The 19,773-nt window shown below is 36.1% G+C and overlaps 2 protein-coding genes and 1 pseudogene across 3 annotated transcripts; all 3 read left to right on the top strand.

Annotated features, from left to right (window-relative positions):
- The first annotated feature begins 2,704 nt into the window (after positions 1–2,704).
- Positions 2,705–4,468, top strand: LOC143596715 (monogalactosyldiacylglycerol synthase 2, chloroplastic-like). Its single transcript, XM_077075423.1, has 2 exons — positions 2,705–3,165; positions 4,126–4,468. The coding sequence occupies exons 1-2, from the start codon at positions 2,743–2,745 to the stop codon at positions 4,348–4,350; spliced, it is 648 nt and encodes a 215-aa protein (XP_076931538.1). The 5' UTR covers positions 2,705–2,742; the 3' UTR covers positions 4,351–4,468.
- A 359-nt stretch (positions 4,469–4,827) lies between these two features.
- Positions 4,828–6,483, top strand: LOC143596716 (putative monogalactosyldiacylglycerol synthase 3, chloroplastic; annotated as a pseudogene). Its single transcript, XR_013146758.1, has 2 exons — positions 4,828–5,296; positions 5,490–6,483. The product of XR_013146758.1 is annotated as a putative monogalactosyldiacylglycerol synthase 3, chloroplastic (transcript).
- LOC143596717 (monogalactosyldiacylglycerol synthase 3, chloroplastic-like) lies at positions 5,819–6,446 on the top strand. Its single transcript, XM_077075425.1, has 4 exons — positions 5,819–5,860; positions 5,948–6,022; positions 6,131–6,318; positions 6,419–6,446. The coding sequence occupies exons 1-4, from the start codon at positions 5,819–5,821 to the stop codon at positions 6,444–6,446; spliced, it is 333 nt and encodes a 110-aa protein (XP_076931540.1).
- Positions 6,484–19,773: the final 13,290 nt, after the last annotated feature.

Genomic DNA, 19,773 nt, shown 5'->3' with positions numbered 1-19,773 from the left:
GGAAGGAAGAAAGGGTTGTGTTTCATAGTTGTTTTTATTGAACAAAACAGAAGGAAAGAAGACGAAGGTGCTTTCTTGAGTTTAATTTAAAGAGAGAAAGAAAATAAAATGAAGAGAAAGATAAGGGAAATGAAGAATAATTGGTTTCCTTTCAAATTAAATGAACCTGAAAGAGAAATATAATGGAAGTAAAAGGAAAGAGAAGGAGAAGAAAAGGAATGGAAATGCTTTAATTTTTTTTTTTCGTTAAGTAAATTTGAGAACAAATTGTTTTATTCCAATGCCATTCATCTATTTTAATAATTATTGCACTTCTATAACAAAATCCAATATAGAAGTGCCATCATTAGAGACGGTGAGAATAAGCACACATTGGCAAATGAATGCAATTAGGTATTATATATTACGTGTCCGGTTTTTTAATTACATGTTACTTAGAAATTTTATCAAATTAGTTGTTTTGTTAACAGACGTTATGTGCTTGTTCTGAATTGACTTATTTTTAACTACCACGGAAGTATAATAATATTGACCATTACATTTCATTTTACTTTTGTTTAATTTGTCAAGTGTATCGATTTTTATACCAACTTTTGGTATTAATATGTAAAGACAATCTATGTTAAAAATTATAACCTTAATCGAGTGTAAGTTTAAAAGATAAATATCTTTAGTTATACTGAGAAAAATAAATAGCTTACCCAAAGTTTGTAATAAGTCCTTGGCTTATAAAGTGGTTGTAAACAAATAGATCAAACATATACCAACTTTCTTGGTTTTCTTGCCTTTATCCCTTCGTAAGGGAATTTTGTTGTTTGTGAATGTTAGTTAATATGCTAAACGAACGCAGCCGAGTCGTAAAGAAATGAACACAAACGAATATATACAAACATAAATAAAATACGTGTATCATTCAATTGCATTTGTTTGTTAACACGTTAAAGGAACACAAACGGACATATATGAACATAATAATATGTGTTTGCATGTATATACAACATACATATATAGACGAGCATTCAATACAAAACCAATTTCAAGTAATTTCTGCTATACATATCTCTCTCTCTCTACTTTAATTTGGTTACTATTATTTATTATGAATAAGATTTACAAGTGCTATTTGGTTTTTGCAATACTTCACTTATACTTGATTCATTGTTGAACATACGTGCATTACACAAACAAACATACATATCCAAATGAACGAAAAGAAACTTCAATGAAGAGCATAAGAAGACGTAAACGAGCGCGGATGAAATAATGAGACATATATTCATTTTATTAGTTTAAATTAATGAATAAATAAAAATGATGTTTATATTCTTTCCTTTATTAAATAAAGGAACTCCCCATCATTGAAAACTCGACTGGTTTACCATACTACCCATAAATATACAATAGCTTGTAAACAACAAAATTTGAAACCTCCAAAGCCAAGGCAATTTTGAATTTTTGAGAAATGATTGATGTTTTGTTAGGTAGAAATACCACATAAACCACATGATTTGTTGAGGCAAAGGAATTAAGAATAAGAAACTCCATCGTTCATGAAATGTTAGCTATAAATGTCTAGGTAACAAGTTCCAAACAGATGACATCTATTCAATCCTGAGATATAATTATATATAATGTTGTTTATATGTCTTAATAATGTTATTATATTATATTATATTATATTATAATAATATTATATTATATTATATTGAAACTCGTTATATTTAAAGAAAAAAGTATGAAAACATGTTGTCTTAATTAGTTATCGTTGTTAAAATAGCTTACGAATCGTGGCTCATTAAAAAACTCGTTAAAAACTCAGCCAAATTGTTCGAGCTTGTTGATTCAAATAAGAGTTGTTCAAGTGGAGTTCTAGTTGATTTGATATGAGTAACTCGTTTGTTAACTCGTATAAACTATTTTAGTTTCTTGGAAATATTAAGATGGTATTATTATTAATTGGAGTTTGTTGTTAATTTCATAATTTGAATTGTGAGCCTCTTTATAAAAAATAATAACAAAACTAATAGAAAATAAGAATAAAGGAGTCAATTCGTCTAGTTATAAGCTGACCCAAATTAGAGTCAAGCCCAATTATACAATTAATATTACTTGCTTTAAAAAGGTAGCTCACACACTATATACATATATACAACCGTATAACATGTTTGCCGTATCATGAGATCTCATACGGATCCTTTGATATGTCAAAATTTATGTTATTGCCCGCCCGTATGAGGTGTGATACGAATTGTTATACTAGCTTGTATAATTTTACCAAAACTAACTAATTTTACGGTGATATGACGTGTCGGCAGCCAAGCAAACCGTATGATGTAGAAATTTGTTTTATATGCCTTGTATTATACGACATATTTATTTAGCATATAAGTGGTTTCCAAAAGTTATATGGACAGTATAACCTCGTACCGATTTTAAGGTGGTATATGTCTAGCATCACCAATTTAAAGTCCACCAAATTAAGGTAGGCAAGTTAGTTACTATAAATGCACCTCTTTTACGGCTGTTTGCGGCCGATAACCAATTCCTCCTGAAACCTGACCTGGCCCATCAACAACATTATAAAAGATCACCAAACGAGCATTAACGTAATATCTCTCCACTTCATCCTTCTTATAACAGAAAACGAACTTCATCGGCTTAAAGACCCTGAGAACTGACCAATCGAGTTGGTGATACATAAACAAACCCATTTCCCTTTGAAAATAATCTTAAGTTATACGCATGTTGCCTCATTTTTTAACCATTTTCAAGAACTCCATTCGTCAAATCAAAGAAAAATCAGCAATATTTCTTCATTTTTGTTTCTGGGGTTGTCTTAAATTCAAGCAAAAATCATTCTTTTTGGGCTTTCTTGAACTGTTTATGTGTGATGAGAAGAAAATGGTTAGGCCACCCGAGTCTTCGAGCAGTCGGTTGAAGACTGTGTTTGAGAGCATTGGAGCGTATGGTTTTATCGGTGGCGGCAGCTGGAATAGGCTGGCATGTGAAGATGAGGACAGGCCTCCCACCAAGGAAATGGTGGAGCGAGAAGCTAAAAGAACAAAAAATGTGCTTGTTTTGATGAGTGATACCGGTGGTGGCCATCGTGCCTCCGCCGAGGCCATCCGTGATGCTTTCAAGATTGAATTTGGAGACCAATACAGGGTACAATTTCTAGTTATTCACTCAAAATCTTTAAAAAGAAAAAAATGGTATGTTCTTATAGATACACATCGTATAAGGTTATACCGGCCGTATAAGTTTTATACAGGTCGCATAACATTTTACACCACGCTATGGCTGCACCAATCAGTTTCAGTAAAGTTATATGGACCGAATCTTTGCAAACTACCTAGTATAACAACTATATAAAACCTTATTTCATTTTATATGGGCACGTATAACAATTTCCACATATTATGCGGGTCGTATAACCTTATATGGCCCACATAATATGTGAAAAGTTATACGTCATATATGATATTGTTAAGGTACAACCTAACCCAACAAATTAAAAAGAAGTTGAAAGAAATTCCATTATTTTAATTTCTTAAGAAACCTTTTTAAGGAAAAACGAACGAATGTGTGAAATTGTTTTAGGACCAAACATTTGGACATACGCCGCAACTAGTCTTGATTCATGCTATTTTGACATTTTTAATGATTATCCGATTTCAATATGAAAAGAGTTTTAATGTAGAATATTCTAAGAAAGCATAAACACTTGTAATTACTGTTTTTAAGGAGATGCTTCTAAGAAAACATAAGCATTTGTAATTATTGTTTTTAAGGTGGTTATATAACCAACCAACCACCCCCTTTTGTCTATCTCACTACATTTTTTAAGCGCTACGTGCAAGTGATTATAGTAATTCTTTCAGTGTTCTACTTAAAATTGATTATGTATTGTACGCATCGTGTTCAATAAAGTTTATGTTCTTGTTGAGAGAGTTCTTCAGGTTAATGAACAAAATGCTGTTAAGAACAATACCTTGAGGTCTATATGAGCTAACTTGTAAACTCAGTTGAATCTTGAATAAATGATTTGTTAGAAAACTCAACAATCATTTACTATTTCTTGTTTAATGTTGATTCATATGTTAATTTTTTTCTTCCATTTTGTAGATATTTATCAAGGATCTTTGTAAAGAATACGCCGGGTGGCCATTAAACGACATGGAAAATCAATATAAGTTCATGGTTAAACACGCCCAACTTTGGAACGTCGCGTTTCGTAGCACGTCCCCTCGTTGGATACATAACTCGTATCTCACTGCTTTTGCTGCCTTCTATGCCAAGTATATTATTTTCTATTTCCTTTTACAACTTCAATTCAGCGTCATTGATTGATCACTTCTATGTTTGTAATGATAATTAAGCTAGTTTTCCTTTAACCATAAAGACTTCTTGCCATGTGTATGTTGTGTTTTATCTGATCTCACTGATTAGCATGGTATTTGTGAGCCCCTGAGTTTTCTAAGGACAACTTTTCACAGTTAAAACACCATATTTTATGCCTAACACGGTTTTGATTCTTTGTTAATAAACTTAACTTTTACTTAACCCTAGACCTATATTTATACTAACACAATAACCCAATCCTAATATGAGTCAAACTCTATTAAATAAACGAAAAAAACTAAACAATAACCCTACCAAATGAACTAAACATATATTTTAAACTCTACCTAACTTAACCTCATTTTTATCTTTATCTTTATCTTTTCACATGTGAATTCAGTCATGATTAACTAACTCCATCATTTACTACTTACTATAGCATTTTGGGTGTTTTTATGTTTAATGACTTAATCAAGACATTCCTTTACCTTATTAGTGGCATTTTATTATTTCTGATTCTTTTACGTTTTGACAAAATCTTGACTTGAAGGGAAGTTGAAGCCGGTTTAATGGAGTACAAGCCAGATATCATCATCAGTGTTCATCCTCTTATGCAACACATTCCTTTATGGGTTCTTAAATGGCAAGGATTAGACAAGAAAGTCATCTTTGTGACAGTTATTACAGATCTTAACACATGCCATCGAACATGGTAAACGTTAAAGTTACCTTATCCACATAACTAACTTCCAAGTATGCAAAATGAATCTTGATAACAATTTTGTGTCTTTTCACAACTTCATTCATAACCAGGTTCCATCCCGGGGTTGACAGATGCTACTGCCCTTCAGAAGAGGTAGCAAAGCGAGCTTTGCTGGACGACCTTGACAAAAGCCAATTGCGTGTGTTTGGCTTGCCTATTCGACCTTCTTTTGCCCGTGCTGTCCTCAACAAGGTTAAATCTTTTTTGCACTATCTTTAACTATCCCAATATAGGTGATTTTGACCATAATCTTGGATTCCTTAACCACTAATAAGGGAGTACGGGGTTGGGGACACAAATATAGATACTTGGTTTCTTGCATTTGTAGCTTTATGTACTTTAAATTTATTTTGGCCTAATTTGGAGTTCTACAATGTTGTTACAGGATGACTTAAGGGTGGAGATAGAAATGGATCCAAAACTTCCTGCGGTCTTGTTAATGGGAGGTGGTGAAGGGATGGGCCCTGTGAAGAAGATCGCAAAGGCTATTGGAGAAGCTTTACTTGATCAAGAAACTGGAAAACCATTTGGACAAATGGTTATAATATGCGGTCGAAACAAATCTTTGGCTTCATCTCTTGAATCTCTAGAGTGGAAGATTCCGGTTAAGGTAATCGTATCCAACCAAAAATCTAAATAATGGCCCATTTATTAGGCTATATTCATATGTTTTTACATGTATTGTTGTTGTAGGTTAGAGGATTTGAAAAGAAAATGCAGAAATGGATGGGTGCTTGTGATTGCATTATAACCAAAGTATTTTCATTTAAGTTGTTTTTTTTTGGTACATTTAATTATATCATATAATATCGTTTGAGACAATTTTTTGAAATAAACTTGTAGGCGGGACCCGGTACAATTGCCGAGGCGTTGACCAGAGGGCTGCCGTTGATCCTCAATGACTATATCCCTGGACAAGTATGCATACCTTCAAGTTTATTACATTGATATGAGTTTAGATTGGTAAATTTATATCAGAATGGCAGAATGCATGTATATAATGTTATGTGTTGAATGTATGAACAGGAAAAGGGAAATGTGCCTTATGTGGTGAATAACGGGGCGGGTGTTTTCACCCGAAGCTCAAGGGAGATGGCTAGAATTGTGGCGGGATGGTTTAGTAGCAATGTAAGGGAGCGCAAAATAATGAAGGAAAATGCACTTAAACTAGCTCAACCAGAGGCGGTTTTTGATATTGTGAGGGATATTCATGGGTTAGTATGCCAACGTGGGCCCTCATGGACTCTCCATACGTTCTCATAACATCATATTCGAGTCTAATATGAGTTGATATGTTGTGGTATTTATATGTAGTTATTACCTATCATTCTTGGATGTTTAAGGATTTTTTGGATGTCAAAATGTAAATTGTAAAAGATATGTGTGTAAAAACTTTATGGCCAAGAACACAGGTTAGTAATAATATTTATTAGATATGTTATAACTAAGTGACTTGTTTTTCTTTGATTTACAAAGGGGCAATTGTTAAAGAATCATATTTTTGTTGGAGAGGGGCAACTTAATCATTTTCAAGACATAGTAGAATAAGAGAATACTTCAGAAAAGGGAAACTAAACGTAATTATTGAAAATTAAAAACCAGCACAGTTCACAAACATAGTGATTTAAAATTATATAAAGAATAGATACGATGATGAAATTTAAAAAAATTAATAAAGAACAAGAGAAATATGCCTAATCCATCTAAATTGAATAGCCAATTTGCTAATTTTCAAGTATATTCCTACAATTCATCACAGGTGGGAATAGTAAAACAAAATTATATTTTAATTAATACGTAATTTAAATTTAAAAAGTTTATTCTTACAATTCATCACAAGTGGGAATAGGAAAGAAAAAATAAAAATAAAAAACTTTCCCCATGTTCCTTGTTTTTTGTTTTCTTTTTACTTCTATTTTTTTTTCTCATTATAATTATATCCACTTCCGGAACCACATCTAATAATCAGCATCATCCCTTGTTTGAACCATTGTAAATGTCTATCGACAATTTGGTTTCAAATTAAGTGTTGGTGGTGCATGTTACAAATTGCGATACACCATCTTTTAAGACCTTTGTATTGATGCCAAAGTTCCAGATCACATTAAAGTCACAAAAGTTATTGTTGGGATATTTTTTTTCTATAAGAAAACCGACAAATTTATTCTCCATGAGTTTCATTATTATTATTGTTTTAATAATACAAGAAAAAAATATATACGTATGAAGTTTGTTTAGTTGAGTTCTTAGGCTCACAAGGCCACAAAAGTAATAGTGGTGTTTGTGTTTGGGCTTCATGACTTTATTTACAAGAAATAAATGAAATCTGGGATTTTTTGTGGGCTTCGCGTGAAACTCAAGAAAGAAAATCATAAAGGGTTTTGTTTTGGTTCTCTACTTCAGCCGACTTAAAACATAGAATATATATTTTATATAGAGAGAACATTATTTTCTTTCTTGATTTGATCAACTGTACGTGAGTTTAATGGTTTCTAGAGACGACAAGCTAAAACGGAGCACTTTTACTAAACATGAGACCGAAAAATAAAACATTAAAAAAAAGACTTATTTATTATGTTTTATTATATATATTATTTGTTAAAATTTACTACCTTAATAATATTGATTTCAATCAATTAGCAAATTGGAGTTTTATGAATCAACTTTGAATTCTTTAAATAATATTTTAAATTCATTTGAATTAATTTCATGTCACATACATGAATATATGAAGATGGAGCAGTGTGCTGTGCGCCACGAAAGAAAAAGAAGAAAAGAATCAATTTATTTTCGGGCTGAACTACAGTTATGTGGATTTGTGTAAGTTTGGGCTTTTATGGTTGGTTATATCATCACAAAAGAAAGAAACGAGACCAATACATATATCTCAAAAAAAGAATTATTTAGAAGAGAACCCTACACAGGGGCAGCCGCAAAGAAAGAAGCAAATAGATAGAAAGAAAGCCATTGGTTTAAGCAAAGTGTAACGCCTGTTAATTTCAGATAAGTGATTTAAAGCATGTAAAGTATGTACATCTTTCGGGATTTATCCGACTTTCCTCTGAGTCTTTACGTCATCCCGATACGTTAAAATTATGTAACTTTCCACCCAAGTTGCTACACACTTTATACTTGAGGGGCTAGAATGAAACTTCTTATTTTATATCATAAAAGAATGAAAAACCCTAACTCTTCCCTAGGTGCAGCCGATCGCAGCTAAGAACCCCCCCTGCTCGTTTTTCTTCTGCCCCGCCATGTTTCCGCCATGAAAACTTCAATTCAAGGTCGGTTTTATGATTCCCCATGTCTTTTACACCTTAATTGATCATATTAACGCGTTTATTGGTCGTTAAGATTGAGTTTTGATGATAACAGCTTGCTGACAGATTAGTATACGTTTATTGTAGGGTCTGTAACGCGATGTTAATCCACTGTTTTTGATCGATTCTTGATTCCATGATGTTCTACTTTGAGTCTAGTTTCCAGAAAGGTATAATACGTAATTTTTGGACGAGATTTGAATGGTTTTTATGAATTTATAAAATCGAGTGTCAAAGCTGATGCGAGATGACGGATTCTGGTCTGTCTTCCCGATGTCATAACCTTTTTTCGACAGGTAGACCTGTATAAAATCATTTTGCCATCATCCTCCCAATCAGTGTCACACATATCCATACACACAAAAACCTCCTGTAGACCAAACATTCCACAATCCACCTTTCTATATATTCAAGATCTAATCAAATCTATAAGGTAAATAATATGTCTATTTTCATTTCTTAACGAAATCTAAACATTTATAACCGAGCTAAACCGACATAAAACGAACCGAGGTAAACAAGCTACTAACAAATCTAATAATAATAATAACAATAACATGAGAAATTGAAAGATACAAATAAAAATAATTTGGTAAAAACGGGTTCAGTGAAACCCGGATCCCAACAGTTGGCCGAAGCTAGAACCCGAGCCAGATTTGCAACGTTGAAACTCGAACCACCGGATCCAAAGTTTCTTGTTCTTCACGATAGTCACAAAGGGCCAAGTTATGGCCCAGATTTGAGTTCCGGCGAGAATCCCGGTTCCGGCAATCAGAAAATGAGCACGGTACCCGATGCGACACGAACAATCTATTCGCGTGAATGGATTTGTGCGAATACTTTCAAGCGAATGGAATGATGTGCGAATCGATATAGCCATTCGCGCGACCTGTTCCTCGTGCGAATCATTTTCAAAATCCGATTCGCATCCATACGAATTCTTTCCTGTGTGAATTCTTTGCCCGGATTTAATTCGCATCCCATGCGAATTGTTGAGTGCGAATTCTTTTATGTGATCACTTCCTGTGACGGTCGCCGAAGTTGCTAGAGAAGTGGCAGCGGTTTGGTTGATGTGGGTGGCCGGAGAGAAAGAAAAGGGAATAAGTAGACGTGGCGGTGGTGGGGTAGCCGTGGTATTAATGAGGTAACCAAAACCCGACCCTGATCGCGGACACTCGAGTCAATGGAAAAAAGAGAGAGAGAGAGAAGGGGAGTGGCGGCTGGGTGTGCAGGTGTAAGAAAAAGGAAGAGATAAGGGTAGGGTTGGGTGGGGTGGTTATATACATAGGGTTGAGGGTCAATTTGGTAAATTGATAATAATAATAATAATATTTAATAGCAATAATAAAAGGATTGTAGGGATGCGAGGGCATGAACAAAACCCGAACCCGAGACCCGACTCGTTTAACCACCCGTGACCCGTCTCAAGTAAAATATTGTAAGTGTAGCATGAACCGAATACGAGAGTCAACCCGTTGATAAAAGAATTCATTAATAAAGGATACCTTATAAAAATATATATATAATAATAAATAAGAGTAGTAATGAAATGATATAATACTAAATATACATGATAACAATAAACATCGTTAAGAATGCAAACTAATAAAGAAAGTTTATTAATAAGATAAGGCTAAGTATATTAAATAAATAAGGTTGGTTTAAGAAGGTTTCATGTCGGTTCAGTTAACTTAAGAGTTAATCCAGTTAACTTAAGGAATTAAATAGCAAGAAAATATAGAGATAAATATGTGTATGCTATTAACAGTTAGTCGGGCACAGTGGAAGAAATGTATTACTATTAATGCGGAGAGGAATCGTCTACAGGTGAGTTCTAGCCCCTTTTTCTGTGATGTTTTTCGGGGCTGTGTGCATACTCTTATGCGATAGTTAAAATACTTATCCTAAGTGATAAGTATAAGATACGTGTATGATTATGCATTGAATGTTATTATTATATGATGATTATATGAATGAATATGTATATATATGTGTGTGTGTGTGTATATATATATTATACATAAGACAGGTAGACTATACACGTATGATAAGGAAAGCATGAAATGAATGTATGGATAGTTGACGGGACATGTATGGATGTATGTTTATGTGAAACAAAGGGACCGAAGCCTGATAATATCTGAGATGAAAGGGACCAGACCCTAAGAATATCTGAGATTGAGACAGGAAGGACCAGACCCTAATAATATCTGAGATCTAGACAGGAGGGACCAGACCCAAATAATATCTGAGATAGTAGGGACCAGACCCTGATAATATCTGAGATAGAGGGACCAGACCTTAAGAATATCTGAGATAGAAGAAGCAGGATAGTTTACGGTATACCATAGGAAGAGTATGAAAGGAAGTATGTATGTACGTAGGCATGTACGTAATGTATGTATGAATGAGTAATAGTAAGTAACGTATGGAATACGTATCTTCGGATATGTATAAGTATGATTATGAATGTATGTATGTTAATTAATTTTCTAGAACAAACTTGATTATCTAGAACCAACTCAGCGTAGTTGAATTTTAGTATGCACACAGGCAATTAGAATGAGGCAAGTTGCTTGATGGGGACACGTGGCAATAAGAGGAAGACTGGCATCATTATGAAGAAGACTTTCATGTCATTTATGTTTTATGATTAAGACTTATGTTATTTCTGTTTAAGACAAAGTATTTATGTTATGTATGAATGGCTGACTTTTATTTCTGCGAAATATTTTAATTAACTCTGATTTTCTGAATTATGTGAACGAGTAAATCCAACCAGCGAGAAAGTATGGAACCCGGGCTCTGGGGCCTTACAGGTTAGTATCAGAGCATAAGTTCGAGAGAATGAGCATCCTACATGCTTAGACTTGAACAGAGAATGGGACTTAAAGGAAGAAAAGAAGGAAGATGTCAGTCCGAGAATGCCATGTGTCACTTAAGCAAGCTTAATACGTGAAATTCCTCACGTATAATGTAGGGATAAGTAATAGGTTTATATGAATTGTTAGAGATAGAATTACTTGCTTATGTTTGAAATGTTTGACTGTTTAACAGCCTTAAGTAGAACCGAGCACAAGTAGACTTACGAAAGGAAGTGTATTGGACGCGGAGAGTAACGTGAGCAGCTAATCCCAGCTGGCCACTGTTATTTCCTGCTGCCTTACTATCCTTATACTAAATAGTTCCTCACATGATGATGTTTGTGTTTTTCCTTTAGAAATCAGATGGCTGGTACTAAGACTACTTGACCGAGTACCCTATGAGGAACCGATTATTGAGCCTAGTGAAGACAGAAGCTTGACTGTACATGAAGAAGAGTATCAGCTCGATCCTGCTATTCAAGCTGTAGTTACTCAAGCCGTCGCTGCTGCGGTGAAGAATATCCAATCCGACAAGTCTACTAAAAGCCAAACTAAGACTGTTGATAAGACTAGGGAGAGTAGTGAGAAGGATATCGAGACTGAAATTGAGGCATCAAGTGAAGTTCGTTCTATGATGTTTAATGGTGGTAAGCGAGGCCGAGGTGGTTGCAACTACAGAACCTTCAAAGGTTGTGACCCACCTTAGCTAACTGGTACTGGTGACGCAATAGCTACCCTTTAGTGGATAACTGCAATGGATAACGTTATCCGCATTAGCGAGTGTCGTCCCGACTAAGCTGTGGGCTTCACTACTCAGTCATTTGGTGATGAAGCTATGTTCTGGTGGGAAACTGTGGAAAAAGAAAGACTGTTGCTGAAATTAAGGCTATGAGGTGGGATGATCTGAGAGAGATGGTAATGAAGAAGTTTTATGCTGATGCTGAGGTTGAAAGAGCATAGATGAGATTCCTGAACTGGAAAGCGGGAAATATGACACACCGTGAGTACACTACTGAGTCTAACCGTATTTCAAGACTCGTGCCCGAAATGGTGAATACTGAAGCTAAGAGAATCAAGTGTTATGTCGGAGGACTGCCACCGAACGTCCGCACATTGGTCAAGGCAAGTAGACCTGCTAATTTTGATTCCGCAGTCGAACTCGCGGAAGTGGTTTACGGGGACCTGGAAATGAATGAAGCGGTGGTTGAGGTGAAGAAAGACAAGAAGCGGGATACTCAGGGGAAGAGGTGTGATACTCAGCTAAGGAACCCGAGAGACAAGAAACTTAAGGTGTGGTAGAAGAAACCGTGTCTGACTTGTTGGAAATTGCACGGTGGTGAGTGCAAGTGGGGAAAGGTACTGACGTCTGTCATAAGTGAGGGAAGGCTCATGTTGGAGAGTGTAGACTGGGATCGAATGCATGCTACAAGTGTGGGAAAATGGGGCATTATGCTCCAGAGTGTAATGCTAAACCCACGTGTTACAAGTGCGGGAAGACGGGGCACTTTGCGAGAGAATGTAATGAAGGTGAAGCTGGAGGTAGTGGAAAGATAGATGCTGAGAAGAACAGGCCAAAGACAAGAGCGTACATGCTGACTTAGGAACAAGCCAAGCAGATTCCCGATGTTGTGACAGGTACATTCCTAGTAAATGGTATTTCTGCTTCTGTTTTATTTGATTCAGGTGCTAATAGAAGTTTCGTAGATGTAACATTTTGTAAATTAGCTAAAATGACATGTAGTCGTGTTCCTGAAACATTTATGGTAGAAACGGCTAGTGATACTTCTGTTAGAATAATAGAATGGTTAAGGACGGTAAGATTGAATTACAGGAAAGAGAGTTCCTTGTTACTCTTTATGTAATGACCTTAGGAGGGTTCGATGTGGTTTTTGGGAATGGATTGGCTATTTAAGTTTAAGGCTCAGATAGTGTGTAAGAGTAGGTTAATAAGGTTAAATTCCTAGGATGGTGGAACAGTGACGGTTTATAGTGATAAGGAAAGTTCAGGGCTTAATGTCATTTCGATGATAAAAGCCGAGAAAATGTTAAAGCGAGGGTGCGGTGCCTATCTGGCATATGTTTTCAGCGCTTCGGTAGAGGCAAACGAAGTGAAAGATGTTCCTATAGTGTGCGACTATCCCGAAGTGTTCCCTGAGGACCTTCTGGGGTTGCCACCGGAATGAGAGGTAGAATTTCAAATATAGTTAATACCAGGAGCACATCCCGTCGTAAAAGCACCTTACCGACTAGCGCCGTTCGAGATGAAAGAATTGATGTCCCAACTTCAAGAACTCCTCGACAAAGGTTTCTTATGACCGAGTGTTTTCCCGTGGGGCACGCCGGTGTTGTTCGTGAAAAAGAAAGACGTAATCATGAGAATGTGTATCGATTATCATAAGCTGAATAAGCTTATAGTGAAGAATAGATATCCGTTTCCACGGATTGATTACTTGTTCGATCAATTACAAGGTGCTAGCTATTTCTCGCGGATAGACTTTCAATCGGGCTATCATCAGTTGAAAGTGAAAGAGGCAGACATTCCTAAAACAGCGTTTCGGGCACGGTATGGACAATACGAGTTCCTCGTAATGTCGTTCAGTCTAACGAATGCTCCAGCGGAATTCTTCGACGTGATGAATAGGGTATGTCGGCCGATGTTAGACAAGTCGATTATCGTTTTTATCGACGGTATATTGATTTATTCGAAAAGCGACAATGATCATGATAAGCATCTATGAGAAGTATTGGAAGTTTTGAATGATGAGTAACTGTACACCAAGTTCTCAAAATGCGCGTTCTGGTTGCGTGAAGTGCAGTTTCTAGGTCACATAATCAATCCCGAAAGGATTACTGTGGACCCAGCAAAGATCGAGGCGATAAAGAGTTGGAAGACGCCACAAAACCCGACTGAGATACGCAGTTTCTTAGGGTTGGCTGGTTATTATAGGAGATTCATCCAAGGTTTTTCCAAGATAGCCGCACCGTTGACCGTGATGACCCGAAAGATAGTGTTATTCAATTGGGGTAAGTACCAGGAAGAGGCGTTTGAAGAATTGAAGAAGAGGCTCACGCAAGCTCCAATTCTTGTTCTACCCGACGGTAACGAAGATTTAGTAGTTTGTGCTGGCGCTTCGCGTCAAGGGTTAGGTTGCGTGTTGATGCAACGAGGAAAGGTTATAGCTTATGCATCAAGGCAATTGAAGGTTCCTGAAAGTAAGTACCCGACGCTTGACTTAGAGCTAGTAGCTGTAGTACATACTTTTAAGATCTAGAGACATTACTCGTATAGTACTAAGTGTACTATCTATATGGATCACAAGATTTTGAAATACTTCTTCGAGCAAAAGAAGTTGAATATGAGACAAAGAAGATGGCTAGAGTTGATTAAAAACTACGACTATGAAATCAAGTATTACCCGGGAAAGGCTAATGTGGTTGCCGATGCTCTAAGCTGGAAGAATGAAGAAGTGATAGCGACAGTGAAGTCTTACAAGCTAATTGTTAACTCAGATCTCTTTAAGGAGATCAGCAAGGTTCAGACGAAAGTGCTTGCAGATGAATTGATAGATAATACATAGGGTGTAAAGACCAGATTCGATCGAATGTGGATTCCACGACATGGGGATCTTAGAAGTCGAATCCTAGACAAGGCTCATAAATCTCAATATTCGATTCATCCAGGATCCAATAAGATGTATCTAGACTTGAAGAAAGACTACTGGTGGCCAGGTATGAAGAACGAACTGGTTGATTATGTAAGTAAGTGCTTGACTTGTTTACAAGTTAAAGCCGAACACCGAAAACCGTATGGGAAGATGCAGCCTTCGGAAATACCCAAGTGGAAATAGGAGCACATCACTATGGATTTCAGAACTAAGCTACCGCGTACAACTAAGAATCATGATACCATCTGGGTGATTGTGGGCCAGTTAACTAAAACTGCTCACTTTCTGCCAATACGAGAGGCCATCTCGTCAGAAACGTTAGCAAATGTGTTCATTAAAGTCGTAACGAAGCATGGAGTGCCATTGTCGATCGTATCTGACAGAGATACCCGTTTCATTTCCCAATTTTGGAATAGGTTCCATGAAGCAATGGGAATGATATTGAACATCAGCACGGCGTATCATCCCCAAACAGATGGGCAGTTTGAGCGAACTATCCAAACCCTTGAAGATATGCTACGTGCTTGTGCGTTAGATCTTGGAGGAAGTTGGGATGATCATCTTCATTTAGCAGAGTTCTCTTACAACAACAGCTATCATTCGAGTATTGGTATGCCTCCTTTCGAGATGTTGTATGGTAGACGTTGTAGAACTCCCGTATGCTGGGAGAGATTGGTCAGAAAAGGATTGGTAGTTTAGAAGTTACGCAAGAAACCTCCTCGAGGTTTGATCAAATCAAAGCAAGAATGAAAGCTGCTCAAGACCATCAGAAGTCTTACACCGATAAGCGACGACGACCGATCGAGTTTAACGTTGGCGACAACGTGATGCTTAAGGTCTCACCGTGGAAAGGTATCATTCATTTTCGGAAGAGGGGAAAATTGAGTCCAAAAGTATATTGGAACGTTTAAGATCATAGCTCGTGTAGGAGAGGTGGCGTATAAGCTCGATCTACCTGCAGAACTGGAAGGGATTCACTCTACCTTTCACGTTTCTCAATTAAGGAAAAGTCTCACAGACGAAACGTCTCATGTGCCGTTAATGGATAGAGAGGTAGATGAGTGACTAAATTAAATCGAGCAACCAGTTGTGATCGTTGACCGAAAGGATAAGCAACCTCGTCAAAAGGTCGTTCCATTAGTTAAGGTGATTTGGAAACATCGCAAAGGATCTAATGCACCATGGGAAACGGAGGAAGAAATGCGTAGGTTCTATCCTCAGTTGTTTATGTAATAGATAGGTTTCGGGGGCGAAACCTTTTTAAGAGGGAAAAACTTGTAACGTCCTTGTCTCGATAATAAATAAATAAAGTATTATGGGATTAATGATTAATTTAGTCATTGTGTCGTGTTACGCTATTTAAGTTAATCAAATAATATGTAGAGTATGGGTAGGATTAAGAGAGGTTATTGGACTTATGGGTAATTATGGGCCTAAAAGCCTTTGGGCTTTGCCTATTTAAACCCCTAAATCCTAATTTAATCCTTATCTTCATCATATCATCATCATCCACCCAATCATTGTCACAAATATCCATACACACAAAAACCTCCTTTACACCAAACATTCCACAATCCACCTTTCCATATATTCAAGATCTAATCAAATCTATAAGTTAAATATTATGTCTATTTTCATTTCTTTTTAAGATTAATAACAAATGAATAAACGAAATCTAAAAGTTTACAACAAGCTAAACCGACATAAAACGAACCGAGGTAAACAAGCTTCAGACAAATCTAATAATAACAATAACATGAGAAATTGAAAGATACAAATAAAAATAATTAGGTGTAAACGGGTTTAGTGAAACCCGGATCCCAACAGTTGGCCGAAGCTAGAACCCGAGCCAGATTTGCAACGTTGAAACTCGAACCACGGGATCCAAAGTGTATTGTTCTTCACGATAGTCACAAACAGCCAAGTTATTGACTTGATCTGAGTTCCGGTGAGAATCCTGGTTCCGGCAGTCAGAAAGCGAGCACGGAACCCGATGCGACTCAAACAATTCATTCGCGCGAATGGATTTGTGCGAATTCTTTTAAACGAATGGAATGATGTGTGAATCGATATAGGCATTCTCGCGACCTGTTCCTCATGTGAATCGTTTTTGTGAACTTTAAGCCAAAACCAGGTACACCTCAGCGCGTATTTACCAATTAAGCAAATAAACGCTTATTACGTAACGATCGAACGATTAACCGAACGGGTTTGGTTATGACCCAGATACCCCGGGGGGGAATATATAAGTGATATACATTTAATATAAGCTAATATAGTAGTTTATGGCCTTAGTTCGAGAGCAAACAAGTTAAACGAAAACATGCTCGTTTAACTACCCACTATAGATTTAAACACGAAAGATAGTTACAAACCAAGCATTGTATCATCCGTTAAGCCAAAAAAGACTTACCAAACACTTATTTGATCATACACATGGTTAGGAACTGGCTTGATAGTTTTTTTGGCCATAAACACGGATTATAGGGTTTAAATGGCGTTTTTACGGTTCAAAAGTTCAGTTTAATACCCTAGCCGAAACCCTAAGTTAAAGGGATTTTATTTTGATTAAACATGCTAGTTTTGTGATATAGGACATGTATCTAGCTTGCATAAAAGCATAAGACCCCGAAAACTTTATTAGAAGGGCGAAAACAAACCAAAACCGCTAAGGTAATACCGAATCACTCGATTACGGCTGTTTAGGCTTAGGTTATGATGTACATATTTTTAGCTTGTGAAATTTGGCAGGAACATCAGGGACCATATCATTGAGTGCCTGTTCAACTTTGGTAAATTTTCGACCATCCGAGAATATTTGGCGAATTTGTTACCGAAATGGGGCGTTTATTTGGGAAAAATAGTTAAAATGCTTGAAAAATTATGAAAATTTTTGGGGAACTCAAATTTGGTATATTTTGATCACATATGAAATTTGGGAGCATTTGGAAAAGTTTAAGTAGGTTTTGTCCATTCGCGTTTAACTGAATTTTCATAGTCGTTTTTGGCTCAAAAGTGATATTTGGCAAGATTGTTAGAGTTTGGGATTTTTCCAGGTTGTTTTGGAACATATTTTGATAACTCGGAAATTTAGTTGGATTTTTTGGAGATCGTTTGGTATGAACAGACGATTTTCGGGCTAAATATAGCAGATAAAATGAATTTTTATAAATTAATAAAAAAAGTAAATAAATCCAGAAATACTTTTATAAAAATCTACATATTTTAACATATTAGTGGCTAAATTTTCATAACTTAAGCATAAACGGATAATTAATTGTGCTAATTTAAAGATTAAACAAATTCAACTCTAGTATAAACCGACGAGTTCGTGATTAACCAACCTGTTGGAATATCAAAATACCAAGAGTGATCAAAAATCATATTTTTGGATTAATTAAGTAAAAACGAACTTTTATGAGAAACCTGGACAATTTGGATAAATTGTGCGTATTTTTCTTCAAATCAAACTGAATAAACGGAAACGAGCCCCGTGGCGAATCCAGAACCCCAATATGTGATCTTTCTTTATAACTTAATCATTTTTTCGACCAACACATTCACCTAGACTTACATCCCCATAACTGATTTCTGAACGCGTAAACGAACAACTTTTCCCAGCTGGGAAAACGAGGAAACTGAGCCAAGTTCTGTTTTGAGTATTAGACATTGAACAACATCACAATCTAAGCCTATTGACACTTTCTGGGCGTACCAACTATACCCAGATTAGATATATAGCCTAGTTTAGTATTGAGATTATAATAATATTAAAATATTAATATTATTATAATAATGATTATAGGGACTAGTGATAGCAAGTTGAACCCGCTACGAACTGACACTGTACCAGACCTCTATTAAACAGTGAGTTTCATGACCCCTCTCTTTAAACAGTTTTACGAACTTTTGGGGTGAAAAGAATGTTTGATTTTGTATACATATCTGAAACGTGTAATGATGTGAATTATCTAAGTGCTAACACACGAAAGTCCCCACTAACACAGTGATTAACTTCGAGCTGGTGACTTATGAATATACTATTGGTTTGACAAACCCAAACGGAATCGGCCTGGTTGCTGTGTCAAATAGCGCCGTTTGCACATGACCATACTTATATAAACAAGCTATGTAGTGTTAGACATAGCTACCGGGGCATGTTGTGGGCGGAAGGGGAGCCACAGTGGTTGATTGGGCATGGGAAATGGATGCACCCAGCACAAACAGTCAATGCTTCACTGTAGCTTAGCATAATTACATCATTTACATACATACTTATATCATGATTACAAGTGGTAACTTATAAATATTCATAACTGTTTTCTTGAAACTCGTGAAACTCACCAACTCTAGTTGACCCGTTTTTAAACTGCTTTTCAGGATTACCAAAGTTGGAATAAAGTAATGTTGTGCTATCTTTCGTGGGAATGTGCTCGATGCTATGTGAATAGACGTAAGATTATCAGTACGAATAGAATAGTTTAACGAACATATTTTGTTGAAAACCTAGTTTGTAAACAAAGATAGATCAATGTAATATAATGTAAATTAGTTTGTAATGCTTCTTTATAACAACGTTATTGATACCAGAGTATTTGTGTGCATTCCCGTTTTACGCTTCCGCGTTTTGCTAATCGGGGTGTGACAATTTTCAAAATCCGATTCGCATCCATGTAAGTACGTAATGTATGTATGAATGAGTAATAGTAAGTAACGTATGGAATACGTATCTTCGGATACGTGTAAGTATGATTATGAATGTATGTATATTAATTGATCGTCTAGAACCAACTTAGTGTAGCTGACTTTTAGTATGCACG

Source organism: Bidens hawaiensis, unplaced genomic scaffold (assembly GCF_021521415.1).
Source record: "Bidens hawaiensis isolate Kalapana, Puna unplaced genomic scaffold, B.hawaiensis_p1.1 tig00046894_1, whole genome shotgun sequence".
Lineage (NCBI taxonomy): Eukaryota > Viridiplantae > Streptophyta > Magnoliopsida > Asterales > Asteraceae > Bidens > Bidens hawaiensis.
Note: the sequence above shows the minus strand (reverse complement) of the source record. Positions and strands in the feature narration are given on the sequence as shown.

Bases quoted from the DNA above. Each gene is read 5' to 3' on its own strand.
- LOC143596715 (XM_077075423.1), top strand. From the start codon at position 2,743: ATGTTGCCTCATTTTTTAACCATTTTCAAGAACTCCATTCGTCAAATC. The intron at 3,166-4,125 runs GTACAATTTCTA...TCCATTTTGTAG, and splicing joins AATTTGGAGACCAATACAGG to ATATTTATCAAGGATCTTTG.
- LOC143596717 (XM_077075425.1), top strand. From the start codon at position 5,819: ATGCAGAAATGGATGGGTGCTTGTGATTGCATTATAACCAAA. The intron at 5,861-5,947 runs GTATTTTCATTT...ATAAACTTGTAG, and splicing joins GTGATTGCATTATAACCAAA to GCGGGACCCGGTACAATTGC. The intron at 6,319-6,418 runs GTTAGTATGCCA...ATTTATATGTAG, and splicing joins ATTGTGAGGGATATTCATGG to TTATTACCTATCATTCTTGG.